At 37.1% G+C, this 15512-nt stretch overlaps 1 protein-coding gene across 1 annotated transcript; it reads left to right on the top strand.

Moving 5' to 3' along the window:
- Positions 1 to 190: 190 nt before the first annotated feature.
- Positions 191 to 14874, top strand: LOC138702094 (lactosylceramide 4-alpha-galactosyltransferase-like). Its single transcript, XM_069829655.1, has 4 exons — positions 191 to 365; positions 2943 to 3537; positions 8570 to 8783; positions 13113 to 14874. The coding sequence occupies exons 2-4, from the start codon at positions 2954 to 2956 to the stop codon at positions 13380 to 13382; spliced, it is 1068 nt and encodes a 355-aa protein (XP_069685756.1). The 5' UTR covers positions 191 to 365; positions 2943 to 2953; the 3' UTR covers positions 13383 to 14874.
- The last annotated feature ends 638 nt before the right edge of the window (positions 14875 to 15512 follow it).

Genomic DNA, 15512 nt, shown 5'->3' with positions numbered 1-15512 from the left:
GTCGAATTTTATTAATCACCCATGCGGTCGACTTCTTATACTGCTCCGTTTCGAACGGTTTGGACGTTTACGTCATTCAGCCCGATGTAAGAACCGCCCACAACACACTTCGCGATGGCACGAGATAACTAGGGGCAAGAAGTCCTGTTACTTGAACCAAGGACATCCCTTGTGATAAGTTAGGCTTTACTTAGACTACAGAATTACTGACTCACTAATCATAGTGATTAGCTATCTCCAAGCAGCCGCTGTAAATTCTTGCAGGTGCTCTGTTCTGGAGGAAACGTGTCAAACTTCGACGGTGCAGGCAAAATGTATTTATTCCCAGGACTTACACTATCGCAGGAAGGTATCTTCTTCTCCAGGTAATGTAACAACCGTATATCATTATTCGTTACATATTTGCTATTCTTCAAACGTGCATGACAGACTGTGAAAGAGTAATATGCTACACAAAATATGAACATTTATTTAAAACCTGCTCTTCCTGCAGAGTGCTACTGTCATGTATGAAGTGCCAAATTTTAAGTATAGCACTAAGACTTTACTTACGCTGAGTGTTCAGCAGGACGATCATATGAAATATAACAACTTGTTACATGTGTTGTCTTCTGGAGAAGGGTAATTAATATAATTACGAAATGCTGAACACTTGTGCAATATAATATCAATCTTCAATTTGGAACTGTATAGACAACTAACATAAAAGCAATTTAATTAAGTAATTAAAATTAAATACTAAAAGCAAACAAAAGTATGGTAATGCAGAATCCCTATAGGGAAATATCATATGTACTTCGGTACATCAGTGTAAAAGTATGTTTTCTCTTTAAGTTTAACGCCAGCGTACAAAATCTTGAATAAACAGTTTTGTTCTTGCTGTATTAATAATAATCCGTGGCACTACAACCCATGAAGGGCCCAGACCAATCAGCCGGCTGCTGGCCTTACGTCCACATACCGAAGCAGAGGTGGACGATCATCCAACCAGAATGGCGGTATCGTGTGTTTAGCACGATGATCCCCCCAGCCGTTATAGCTGACTTTCGCAACCGGATTTCGCTATCTATCGTAGCTTCCCAAGTGAACCGCGATGCTGAGTGGGCACCGGTCCCATACACTGGCCGAAATTTCATGAAAAAATTTCTTCCCACATGAGGACTCGAATTAGCGCGCATTCCTTAACGCGAGTCTTATGCAGGATGCCTTAGACCACGACGCTACGGCCCGGGACTCTTGCTATGTTACATTAATGTTTATATAAAATGTTGCCGGTACAATTTCCAAAGGGACTCCATATATTTAGTACATTAGTTTGGGCCGTTTCTCTCGAAAAACGTTGGGATATTTCAATCAAAATGCCTCTAGCGTAGAAAGCAGGAAAACTACTGAAACTTATGTAATTCGAAATCTTCGATAATTCTATTTTTAATGCTCCCTTCTATTCTAAATAACCAAGCCCAACCTCCGTTCATGTGTTGTGTAAATTTTTAGTTGAATTTTAAGATGAGACATGTGAAAATGAATGGGGTGTCACGGCGGAGAAAAACTGATAGTGTTTGCCCTACTAACATATTACAATATATACGAAGGAAGTGCGATTTCAGAATGATAATATGTCAAAGGGGCGTGTCTGAACTTAATTCCCAAGGATATTTAGTGCGACGTTGCCACAAGGTAAGCTTTTACGACTTTGATCCATTTCTCAAATTAGTTTTTATTGTGATTTCCCCCCAACCACGGATTTAGCATCTAACACTGAAGATAGCTGCAGAGTTAGTAGCTGAGAACCTTCCGAGGTGGTTCAGTCATGAATTAAGCACGGGGCTCGCATTCTGGAGGTCCGCGGCTCAAATCCTCGGACTGACCAACTTTATTGTGTTTTTTCCGTGATTTTACACTGTTATAGTTAGGCAAATGCAGGGTTGGAAATTTCATTGCCAAGGTCCATTTCACACAGCACTGCTCTCTTGTACACATATGGAATTAAAAAAAATGGGCCGAGTTTTGGTAGCAGTCCTCCTCTATGTAGGCAGCAAGCTTCGCAAGACTTTCCACAAGTAGCATACATATAGGCGCTGTTGTTTACTGCACATGCGCAATGCGTTGTATCAGGAACTTAGTAAAATTAGGTGGCCCAAATTTTGTTTTTGGAGGCGCTCTTGTTTATTGCACATCCGCAATGCGTTGTATCAGGAACTTAGTAAAATTAGGTGGCCCAAATTTTGTTTTTGGAGGCGCTCTTGTTTATTGCACATGCCCAATGCGTTGTATCAGGAACTTAGTAAAATTAGGTGGCCCAAATTTTGTTTTTGGAGGCACTCTTGTTTACTGCACATCCGCAATGCGTTGTATCAGGAACTTAATAAAATTAGGTGGCCCAAATTTTGTTTTTGGAGGCGCTCTTGTTTATTGCACATGCGCAATGCGTTGTATCTGAAACTTAGTAAAATTAGGTGGCCCAAATTTTGTTTTTGGAGGCACTCTTATTTATTGCACATAAGCAATGCGTTGTATCAGGAACTTAGTAAAATCAGGTGGCCCAAATTTTGTTTTTGGAGGCGCTCTTGTTTATTGCACATGCGCAATGCGTTGTATCTGAAACTTAGTAAAATTAGGTGGCCCAAATTTTGTTTTTGGAGGCACTCTTATTTATTGCACATAAGCAATGCGTTGTATCAGGAACTTAGTAAAATCAGGTGGCCCAAATTTTGTTTTTGGAGGCGCTCTTGTTTATTGCACATGCGCAATGCGTTGTATCAGGAACTTAGTAAAATTAGGTGGCCCAAATTTTGTTTTTGGGTCTGTACACTAAAATTTTGCCCAGCAACTTGTTTTGAGCATTGAAAAATATCCTTGTACGTAGCAAAGTATGACAGCACAGAACCTTGAAAGTAGTGTGTTTTCCAACCAGGGCATATTTGTTTGTCTCACTGTTGCAGGCAGATTTGTAATGCGGTGCAAGTACAAAGCACTCCTGTCGCCGCTGATCTGCTGCTGTACCATAGTGGCAATCTTCTGGCTCCAGCTGTGGCTGCGTGCAGAATATCTGAAGCATTACACAGCCGACGTTCACGCACTCAAGGGTAGCGTCCACACGGCACATTCCTCCTTAGTGGAGGAGCCAGTTCGGGGCGGCAGAAATGTAATCCTGATAGAGACTCTGTGCGCAGCGGGTGCCAACGCGTCGGATGGCGTTCCCGGGCTGCACCTCAACCAGAGGCAGGCCTGCACGGTGGAGTCGGCGGCGATGATGAATCCGGACGCCACAGTGTACCTGCTGTACACCTGCCCCATCAACGGACAGCTAGGAGAGTCCAGCACCTACGTCACCGAGCTGTTCACGTACCCCAACGTCAGAATATGGCAGCTTGACATCCCGAGCTTCTTGCGAGACACGCCGCTCAGGGACTGGGACTTCAGGGAGCACCTCGGCGCGTCCAACTGGCCCGTGGAACACGCCAGCGACGTGCTGAGATTCGTCAGTCTTTGGAAGTACGGCGGCACGTACCTGGACCTGGACGTGCTGGTTCTCAAGTGAGTACTACAGGGACACCATTTTATTTTTACTTCAATTTTTATTGTACCTGAGTTTTTGAATGTACTTCACTCCCACCCCTTCTACTAATGAAGTTCAACCGTCTTCCACACAGATCCAAGACCGCATATACAGTCATAGTAGCCTTACTGTCACAGTACGTTCCAAAAATATGTTCGCGTTTTCCAATGACGAAAGAGCTTTCAATATTGCATCATTTTCTCAAAGGTACTGTCGTCCATTTGCCTACGTCGCATTCCGGTTTTCTCCACCTGCTTCTATTCGCCTCTCTGTAAAGGCTAGTGGCTGGGCTGTCTTAGCTCTTTTCTGAGAACATTAATTTCTGTCAGGAATTGGACATATACGTAATATTATACCCATACAACTGTTTAAAATAACTTAAATAAAAGGGCATCGTTAAGTAATTAACTGTCACGTGATTTCCCTCCTTTCTACGATCCTGCGACATAATCACTTGGACGGACAGTAGATAGAATGTCTGAGTAATTTTATCTTTTCGGATCGGGCACAAGTGAAGATTGAATTTACAGTACGTAAGGTACTCTTTTATAGAGTAGGTACAGAATTATTTCAACATGAGTTAGGCCTACTAGTACGAAGGACGAAACTGGTAATTGGAATTACATATTTAAATCGAAATGAACCGCCACCATTTTGAAAAATGTGTTTAAATATCCATATTATGATTATTTTTCAATTTAACTTCATTCTCTATAGTGTACGCTAATGTGCTATAGACACTCTAATATACACTCCATAATGAATACGTCCGTATGGACAGCTCAGTTCGTGAGTAAAAACACTCATTGTTAATACTGTGCTGTATTCTGATTAAACAAAAACCTAATGAAAATTATCAAACTCAAAAGCGTGATATTTCCTAGTTTACACAAATGGATGAATTACTTTTCTTCCCTCCTATACCTAGTAAAGTGATTTGTTTGTATATTACGCCATCGAACTCCAGTCATGGAAGGGGTTAGCAACCGTTGATTCAAAGGTATAGGCAGGTTAATACCAGAAATGTTAGTAAAAATAAAATGATCTCCCTGTACGTTCTCGCATGTCCAGAACTACTACAGTCGAACCTCTATGAAGAAACGACTCCTCTTAGAGACTGATTTTTTCTTAGAACCGATGTAATAATAATATACGTAAAAGAGCGGTATGTTGACGTTTTCATGTTCGAGGAAAAGATTGAAAAAGCGAAACGTAGTTGAGCTTTTTTTAACTTCCGAGAACATGAAAACAAACATACCGCTCGTGTATCGTACATTATTTTGTGCGAAGATCGTTTATTACATACCTGAAAGACGAATTTCTAATTAGTTGCAATGAAATCTCCATGATGGTTTCTGTTTAATGACGCCAACTTCGGAAAACCAAAATATCTTTCTTCAACATTGTTGCTATAAAATGTTTTCTGTGTTTGCTATACTCCAGCAGGCCGTGATATACGTCTGTCTTTTTTTCCCCCCAGTCTATAAATGCGAACTTAAAACAAACGGTAAGGTTATGTAATGATTTAATTTTCATTTTAATATTTTAACAATATTATTTATATAACATATTGCAGTAATAACATCAGCATCTGGAATCTTGTTGATTTTTTCACGGCTTCCTTAATGTTACTTGTATCACGAATGCAATAAGTTTCGTGGAGTAGTAGACTTTACTTAATTTTTGCAAATATTTAAAAACAATAATTAACCTTGCAATTTAGGTGAAATTGCAGTGGTAAGTTTCCAATTTATAATTATTACTATGTTAAACGTCTCTAAAAATAATATGTTAAAAGCCTAAAGCAGTAAAATGAATGTCGCGCTTAAGCGGTAAGAAGAGGGAAATTGTTATGTGTGTTACGTTGGGAATACTGAATGTGGTATTTCACACTTACCGCGTATTGGTTCTATGCGGAAAACAAGCAAATACGCACGATCTCGCACAAAAACAAATTAAACAAATGTACAAGGGTCATCCTGGAAGCCACGAGCAACCCATTGTTATAAATCTTTTTTTTTTTAATTGACAATTTTTGTACATTGGTACTATCAATTGTGCTTAATAATTAACATTTCAACAATATGAGATGTGTGGAGATGGTGACGTCCATTAACGTTCCTCAAAGCATCAACAAATCAGTGTGTCTTTTCCTCTTGAGGCGACGATCAGTCCGTGCAGGGGGCAAGTTCCGAGTAATCTGGTTGATTAAGCTATTAGAATGTGTTGACAATGTTGCATATAACCATGTGTAGGAAAAATGAATTACAGTCTCTATTTTGGCTAGGTCTAGATCTGAATAAAGTGTTTCATTTCTTATGTACCATGGTGCTACAGTGATTATTCTTAGTGCCCGATTTTGGAATGTTTGAATACGCTTGATTTGACTTATAGAAGCCGATCCCCATAACGAACATCCATAGAGCCAAATAGGTTTGAGAAGCATTACATAGATTAGCCTTTTGTTGGAAAGGGAAAGACAAGAGCTGGAAAGTATTGTTTTCAATCGATGAAGTCTGTATCTTAATCTCTGGAAGGGTTATAAATCTTAATTTTTACTTTTTAGACAAACCAGGTACATCATCTTAATCTACAGACTTTCCTGTCACTTTTGAACATAGTCTCCATTTCTTTGCACACATTTTCCCCGCCGTTCTGTAAGTTTGAAAATTCCCTTGCTGTAGAAGTCCGTTTCATCTTTCCGAAGACACTGACCACGAACGTTCGCCTCTCCTTGGTCGTCTAAAATCCAACATTGATGCACAGTGTCTTACGGTGCCTTTGTTAAGGACATGGGCGGGGGTTCGTTGCTCCCTTTTACTTCCCCTTTATGCCCAGGGCTGGTATAAGTGATAAATTGCATGATTTTGTACGTTCTGGGACTTTGAGAATCTATCTTCATCATCATCTTCACTTCATGGTTCAGGCTTAGTGCCTGTTCCGTCTTCACATTTTATTCAGTTCCACTCTTCCTAGAACGTCCGACATCTCTTTTGCCTTTAGGTTGGTATTGTTGTATCAGTGCTGGAATTCTTTCATTATCCATTCGAGACAGATGTTCTTTCCACTTTTTTTTATAATCTTCAACTTTATCGTTTATCTTGTATATATTTAATTCTTTACGGATATCCTCATTTCTTATCAGATCCCTTCTTGTACATCCCTTTACTCTGCGAAGAAGCCTCATCTCTGCAGCCTGTAATTTACTTTTTTCTCGTTCTTTAATTATCCATGATTCGCTTCCATATGTCAACACCGGTATTGCCATAGTTTTATAGAACTTTAGTTTTGTTTCTTTTCTAGTTTTATTTTTCAGTGTTCTATTTATTGTTCCGGGAGACCGGAGGGAAAAAGACCTTTAGGGAGGCCGAGGCGTAGATGGGAGGATAATATTAAAATGGATTTGAGGGAGGTGGGGTATGATGATAGAGACTGGATTAATCTTGCACAGGATAGGGACCGCTGGCGGGCTTATGTGAGGGCGGCAATGAACCTTCGGGTTCCTTAAAAGCCATTTGTAAGTAAGTAAGTATTTATTGTTCCGCATATCCACTGGAATTTGCTAATTTTGTTGTCAATATCTCTATCTACATCGTAAGTTATATTACAACCTAAATAATCAAAATGAGATACTTGTTCTATGGGCTTATTATCAACTATTATTTTTGTACGAATTGGAAATTTACCACTGTGGGCCATTACTTTAGTTTTATGAGGTGATATGCTCAAATTATGGTCTTCTTTTCCTAGTAGGTGTAGTTTATGAATGGCATATTGCAATTTTTCTTCACTGTCTTGTATTAATGTTACATCATCGGCAAACATTAGAATATTTAAAAATGTATCTTTACTAATCCTTATACCTGGATTCACCTCCATTTTCCATCCTTTAATTAAGTCATCTAGATATATGTTGAAGAGACTAGGTGATAGGCTACAACCTTGTCTCAGTCCTTGATTTATTCTTATTTCTTCTGTTTTCGATGTTCCTGTGTAGAGGCATTTTATTATTTCTATCAAATGTGGAGGCTAACCTTTATTATACATTATTTTCCATAATTTGGGTCGTTCTACACAATCAAAAGCTTTATCGAAGTCAACGAAAGCTATGTGCGTTTCTAGATTGACTTCTCGTCGTTTCTCTAAAATTCTTTTTATACTAAAAATATTGTCACTGCATGAGCGCCCTTTTCTAAAACCCATCTGCTCTTCTTCTAGATTCACTTCAGATATCATTTTTAGGCGATTATTAATTATTTTAGTATATATTTTATAAGTAGTATTTAAAAGGCTTATTCCTCTGTAGTTTTTACAATTATTTCTTTCTCATTTTTTAAAAAGTGAAATTACTTCTGCTACTTTCCAAGTCTTGGGAATTGTGTAACTTCTCCAGCATTCATTTAGTAAATGTAGTAGTCTCAAATGTAGGATCAAACCTCCATATTTCAATAATTCAGTATTTATGCCATCGGGTCCACAAGCCTTTCTATTTTTCATATTGGCTAGTGCTGATTTTAGTTCTTCTAATGTAATTGGATCGACCGAAGTATCATAGCTGGGTGTATTTTCTTCTATTTCCAGTCCTGATTTTTCGTTGCACCACAATGATCTATAATGTCGCTTCCACTGCTCTTTTTCTATTACATTTATATTTGCTGTATCTCTTTCTGATTGAGTGAGATGCTTCCTAATTTTATGAGAATCTACAAATGGAAAAATTATAGGCCTACATGTTGCCACTTTAAAAAAAAACAGACTCCTTGGCACACTCTTTATAAATGTAAAACAAATTATTTGAAAACATGTTCAAAATATTCCATTCATAAACCCTAGGCCTATAACTTTTGTGGATATAAACCTATGCTTCCTTCGAAAAATTAAAAATAGGAAACGTGTTTCATACTTTCTTATTCACCTGGTATTATAATGACATGATATTTGTCTTTAGAAAATAATATTAAAATAAATAGCAATTCGAACGTCATTTCATCAGGGCCATTTTTCCGATAGGTCTCTCCAGGATCTGCAGACTGACTTTGTGGTAAAGGAAAGTAATGACTTCCTCGCCAGTTGCGTTCTGCGTTTTGGTATCGAAGGGATAGGACAGGCAATTACAGAAAAATGCGTCAATGAGATACTGACCAATTTCAGAGGGGACAGGTGGACTCACAACGGGCCGAATTTGGTGAGCAGGGTTCTCAAAGAGGTCTGCGACACAACTAAGGTGAGTCAATCCAAGTGACTATATATAAATAATAAAAGTTTTAAGTTAGCAAATTAATGTAATATTTAATACCAATAGCTTATAACTACATATGATCTTATTTTTATGATTCGCTTATTCGTCTACTTATTTACTTGCTCAGGTTTTATTTATTTATTTACTTATTTGTTTACTTAATTATTCATTCATTCCTTCATTCATTTACTCGTTCAATTCGTTATTATTTATTTATTTATTTATTTATGTATTTACTTATTTGCTTACTTAATTATTCACATATTTACTCTTCAATTATTTATTTATTTATTTATTTATTTACTTATTTCTTTACTTACTTAATTATTCATTCATTCATTCATTCATTCATTCACTCGTTCCCTTGTTTATTTATTTACTTATATACTTAATTCTTTACTTAATTATTCATTCATTTACTCGTTCACTTGTTTATTTATTTACTTATTTATGTACTAGCCGTACCCGTGCGCTCAGCTGCATCCGTTAGAAATAAATATAAAGTAATTATATAATTAAAATAGGACATTTGATCCAGGGAACATTCGTGTTTGATATAAGGATAAATCGTTTATTATGTTACTTAATTTAAATTGTATTTGCATAATTAAAATGCGATCATTTTGATCCAGAGACCACTCATTTGGTCATAAAAATTATTTTAGGAAATACAGGAAACGAATGTACAGAATAGCCTATCAAGTTTTCTGTGCATAAGAAGATATTTTAATCTTACCTGTCCTCGATTCACTCAGAAGTTACTGTAATAACATTATAGCATTATGTCCATCTAGAGAAACTACACTTTCCAATGGTGAATTAATAATTAATTATACAAATCGGTTAATTTTAGCTTCCGATATTACTTCATACAAACACAGAAACATTATCTGTAGGCTATCTTTCACAGCTTTCGATTGTTGCTGTCCAAGGCCCCTTATAGACGAAGTCATTTGTTTTTTAATTCATTACACGGCCTTAGATGGCAGTTATTTTAATTTTAAAACTAATTTATCTCATTAAATATCAGTCCTATCAAAATGTTTCAAGAAATAAAACTTATCGGAAATTATTTTTAAAGAAACTTTTGTTATGTAACATTTGTCACAAAAATCAATAATAAGCGAGATATTTCGATTTATTTAATTCAGGCCTCCTTATAACCCCCCTTTTAAATAATGTATTTTGAATGCCATACAGCCTAAAATCTAAGTTACAACGAACTTAATTTATATTCCAATTTTCATCGAAATCCGTTCAGCCATTATCGCGTGAAAATGTAACAAACATACATATAGACAGAGAGACAGACAGATGTTATGTTTTATTTAACGACGCTCGCAACTGCAGAGGTTATATCAGCGTCGTCGGATGTGTCGGAATTTTGTCCCGCAGGAGTTCTTTTACATGCCAGTAAATCTACTGACATGAGCCTGTCGCATTTAAGCACACTTAAATGCCATCGACCTGGCCCGGGATCGAACCCGCAACCTTGGGCATAGAAGGCCAGCGCTATACCAACTTGCCAACCAGGTCGACGAGACAGACAGACAGACAGACAGACAGACAGACAGACAGACATACAAACAAAAATTTCAAAAAAGCGATTTTCGGTTTCAGAGTGATTAATTATATATGTTAGGACCAATTATTTTTGGAAAATCGAAAATTACCAGAAAAATTTCGGCTACAGATTTATTATTAGTATAGATTTACTTATTTCTTTACTTACTTAATTATTCATTCATTCCTTCAATCATGTACTCGTCCACTTCTTTATTATTTATTTATGTATTTACGTATTTGCTTACTTAATTATTCACTTATTTACTCGTTCAATTATTTATTTATTTACTTATTTGTTTACTTAATTATTCATTCATTCAATTACTCGTTCACTTGTTTATTTATTTACTTATTTATGTATTTATTTGTTTACATACTTAATTATTCATTCATTCATTTACTCGTTCACATGTTTATTTACTTATATATTTATTTACTAATTTGTTTACTTACTTAATTATTCATGCATTCATTTACACGTTCACTTGTTTATTTATTTATTTATTTACTTATTTGTTTACTTACTTAATTAGTCATTAATTTACTCGTTCACTTGTTTATTTATTTACTTATTTATTTACTTACTTATTTGTTTACTTACTCAATTATTTACTCGTTCACTCGTTTATTTATTTACTTATTTATGTATTTACTAATTTATTTACTTATTTAATTGTTCATTCATTCACTCGTTCGCTTGTTTATTTATTCATTTTTATTTATTTTATTTAATTCATTCGTTTATTTATTTATTCATAACTGTTCGCCAATATTCTCATTTCTTTAAACAATTCATTCTTTGTTGAACAATATCAAGAACATAGATTTTATTAAAGTGCTAGTAATGTTGTTATATGTAGATATTGCAATAAGAGAACTGACTGGAAGAGGCGTTAACATCACAGTTAGCTTATTTAGGCTGTAAACTCAATCATTACGCCGTATTTGTTAACTTTCATTCCAGTCATTACCCATTAACCTTATCCGGAAATTAGTGCGAATTTTTAATATAAAACTAGAACAATATGAAATATACAGACACACTAGAACACACCCTAATCAAATACCCAACACACAGACTATTTGACACAACTGTTCATCACATGAACGCAACCACACAACAGGCAGCGAAGTTAAGATGACGCCGAGACACAGAAGGCTCTGATGATGGTGTGAAGTAGCACCGAAACAACTGTAAGCCGCACATGCTTACATAATTAACACGAGTAAGATCGCCATTTAACCATTATTTATATCGTTTTAGAACAATAAATAACTTTCACATTTATTATTATTCAACAAAAACTTTTGCCTTTGCTTATGATTGATCGTTTTCTGGTTAGTTTTCGTTCAGACTAATTGTTTGAGACTAATATATTAGTTTTCAAAAATACTAGTGGCTTGTGCAGCAAATACTGCTGCAAACTAAGTTCGTTAGACGTTCAAATAAAAAATTTTCAGATTTATTTTCAATGAAGAATACTCGTCTTTTTGATAGTTATTTGCTTCCATAATAATAAAACATACTCCCTCTGAATTGATTTTTTTTAGGCCAAATACTTTTTCTTGAACCTATCCAACTTCAGTTTTTGAGTTTCAACGCGAAAACGCAAGTATCAATGTCAGGACGATAGCAGTAGCTATTTCAGGTCATTGTGGATTGTAGGCAAAAGTTAAAAAAATGTCAGGTTTGCTAAGCTTTCGAACAATAGCATTTTCGTATAGCTGCTGCATGTAGAACTTGAAATGTAGAGCGTAAAATCATTTTATCCTACTAAGAGATCTTGCTGAAATGATCTGGAGACTACAAAATTTTCCAGGCCTCTTATTTTATCAGTAAGTAATACCTTTTGATCTTTCCTTAGGAACTGTAATTTTTTTGCGCTATCTCGAGCCAATACTGAAGACAATGACACATATCAATATCTACACTACACCGCCATTAAGTACATGAAAAAGACCCAACCCCACTGGGTTAATAAGTATAAAAATATTTGATTTTAATAACAATATTATTATCTTACTTACGTTTTTCAGTTATATATAGCAGCTACTCAGTAAATTATAGAAATGAAGATCTAAATTAAGATATTCTCTACATTTACTTACATAACCACAAAACGTTTCACTTTCATGTCATCAATATAGCATCAATATTATGTACAATTAATGAAAAAAGATGCGTCGTGATATTAACTATAATAATATTTAATTCCTAATAGTAATAATGTCATCAAACCACCTCAAGTTTCGTAAATTTGAATATCCAATACACAGCTGTACTCAGAAAATTATACTCTGCATAATAAGTTTTTAATAACAAATTGAATTGAGCTCTAAATATGTCGGCAATCCTGCAGGTCATGGCCTTCGTATAATAGCCAATTGTTTATTGTAGTGTGTGTTTTGTTCTGAAATTCAATCAAGTTGGCCGTGAGTCAATACAATTAGTTCTCAAAACTTACAACAGATGGATTTTGGAAAATAGGAAAATTATGTAGGAAAATTGACATTTCACTGAAAACTACTACTTTTCCGAAAAACTTTGGATGCCAGGCATGAAAATGAGGGGTCACTCATTAAAATCCGTTCAGCCGTTTTCCCGTAATTTCCATTACCAGTTCAAATTATATATATAGAATATTGTTTGGGTATCCTGTGCCAACTACGATAGATGAAACGAATATTTTTGTTTTCACCTGTGCCTTTTATTAGTTCTAATATCCAGTATCCCGTACTGTTTTACAGATTCCGGAAATGAGTGCTGAGAGATGCCAGGGATTGGAGGTCTTGTCCGAACAGCATTTCGTTCCGCTTCAATACCTGAAATGGAGACGGATGTTCGTCAGCACGGACTACATCCGGACTCTAGACGGGATGAAACACAGCTACGGCGTGCACCTGTGGAACAGCCTGAGCCGACACGTGCCTCTCGTCCTCAACTCTAAGACGCCCTACGAACTCCTGGCACACAACTTCTGCCCGCTGGTGTTCTCACACATCTCCGACCACTTCTGAAATAGCGTTGCAGTATTTCTTTAACACTGTTCAGCACTACGTGGTACAGTCATTAAGTTCTGACACTGACGCCTGAAGGGTAGGTACCCACAAGAATCTGGATGTCTCAGAAGATGCCGCGTGATACGGCGTACACTTAGACAGATCGACATCCTCCTTCAATATAGTCGCCGTTGGCCGCTATGCACGTCTGCCAACGTTGGTGTAGCTGTTGGAAGCACCGCTGAAAGATGTTGGCAGGAAGATGCCGTACGGCTTCTCTTGTGGCAGTCATGACCTTTTCGGCCGCATAAAAATTACGCCCTCGTAGGATTGATTTCATGAGGGGAAAGAGAAAAAAAATCGCATGGTGCGAGATCAGGTGAGTACGGAGGGTGTGGCAAAACAGCGACCTGTTGCCTTGCAAGTTCCTCTTGGACAAGGATGGAGCGATGTGCAGGGGCGTTGTCGTGTAGCAACAGCCAATTCTTCCTATGCCAAAGCTCAGGACGCTTACGACGAACTGAATTGCTTAAACGGCCAAGAATCTCTTTGTAGAGGATCTTGTCTACAGTTGCACCTTGTGGGATGAATTCTATGTGAACAATTCCATTTGAAAAAAAAACTGTTAAAGCATCACCTTGCCTTTTGACCTGTCTTGTTGCGGATTTTTCTGTCGTGGAAATAATGGCGTTTTCCAGGTGGCGGATTGTCGCTTCAGTTGCGGATCGTAAAGGAAACACCATGTTTCGTCTCCAGTTATGATCGGTTATAGCAGTTTCGCCTAATTTCTGACAGAACGTGACGTTTGCCCGTTGCTCAAAGTGCAACATACTCGAGTTCCGACGCGCGCATTCAAATCACCGTCACAACAAAGACCGTAGTTCTGCTTACACTATATACACGTAACTGTATGATGCTGGGACGAGAGACTAACTGACAAGGTACCATATCACGGCGCCACTATCCTTTCTAGTGCACCACACCGCCACTATGCCCTCAGTCTCAGAACTTAATGAATGTACCACGTATTTAGCTCATGTAACACACATCAAATTGTTCTACTGAGTAAGCAGTCATTCATGTGGTAAGACAGTGATGTCAACGAGAGCGCAAGCGTGCCTCATCGCCCGTATACGCTGTTCAGAGCAAGTACAAGCCACTGATGAACTCGAGGGCTGTACATAAGACATTGAGGAAGAAGTCGTTCAGTAAGTTTTAGACTAACTGGACTCCTGACTTCTTATGAGTGAAACAGGCGAAAATGTTCATTGTCTGATGTATGGAAAGCATTTAGTTACGAAGAGAAGCAGTATGAAACGCCTGAAATTATTAATTGATGTACATAATGGTGTATTGAAATTTTGTTGTTTTATTGACATTTTTTTTAACTGCCTCCCATTGGAGGTAGACCAGAAGGACTCAGTATACTCTCCTACATGAATTTGACAATATTAAATGTTTACATAAAATTTGTTGACAGAAAATTAAAATAAACATATATGAATTATAAAGTGAAGAAACAGAAATTAAACAGAGTGAATATGATGACTCAGAATTTGGCAAGAGCGTTTCAAAACTAAAGTTATGATGTCAGTAGTAAGTGTCTGTGATAGTTCAAAAGTCTTCCTGAAGCTTTCAAAGAACTTGGGAATCCCACCACGAGCTCCAATAAGAAGACCAATCACCTCAATGTTTTCAAGCTGGTATTTTGCTTTGAAGTAATCAACTGTTGCCAGATAAATGTTGATCTTTTCTTGATTGACATCCTCCGGCTGGCTACTCCCCGTTTCATTCCTTATGGTAGGATCAATTATATATCCTTTCTTGGTAGTCTGGGAATACGCTATGATGTCAATACGTCTAGAGGAGCCATTAGTAGCAAGGCAAAAGACTTCCTCTTCTACTGTCTAAGATTTTTTTCAAAGCAGTTGCAATTAAGGATCGAACATGATGTCTGGCATTTCGGAGGAGTAAACCTCTGTTACACTGACCTTGGACGTGGGCAAGGGTTTCAGTCTCTGGGCAGCCATGTCTGCACCGGGATCCGTCCAAAGAGCGACCAGGTACTCCTCTAACTGCTGCTAAATTGGCATTCATTTTGAGGCAGGTTATCCATTCAGATGTAGATAGTCCAGACCTATTAAAAAT

The sequence above is a fragment of the Periplaneta americana genome, chromosome 6 (assembly GCF_040183065.1).
Source record: "Periplaneta americana isolate PAMFEO1 chromosome 6, P.americana_PAMFEO1_priV1, whole genome shotgun sequence".
In the NCBI taxonomy this organism is placed as follows: domain Eukaryota; kingdom Metazoa; phylum Arthropoda; class Insecta; order Blattodea; family Blattidae; genus Periplaneta; species Periplaneta americana.
The sequence above is the reverse complement of the archived record's forward strand: the minus strand, read 5'-3'. Positions and strand labels throughout refer to the sequence as shown.

Coding starts and splice junctions, on each gene's coding strand:
- LOC138702094 (XM_069829655.1), top strand. CDS start 2,954: ATGCGGTGCAAGTACAAAGCACTCCTGTCGCCGCTGATCTGCTGCTGT. Junction 3,538..8,569: donor CTGGACGTGCTGGTTCTCAA/GTGAGTACTACA, acceptor TTTTTCCGATAG/GTCTCTCCAGGATCTGCAGA. Junction 8,784..13,112: donor AGGTCTGCGACACAACTAAG/GTGAGTCAATCC, acceptor ACTGTTTTACAG/ATTCCGGAAATGAGTGCTGA.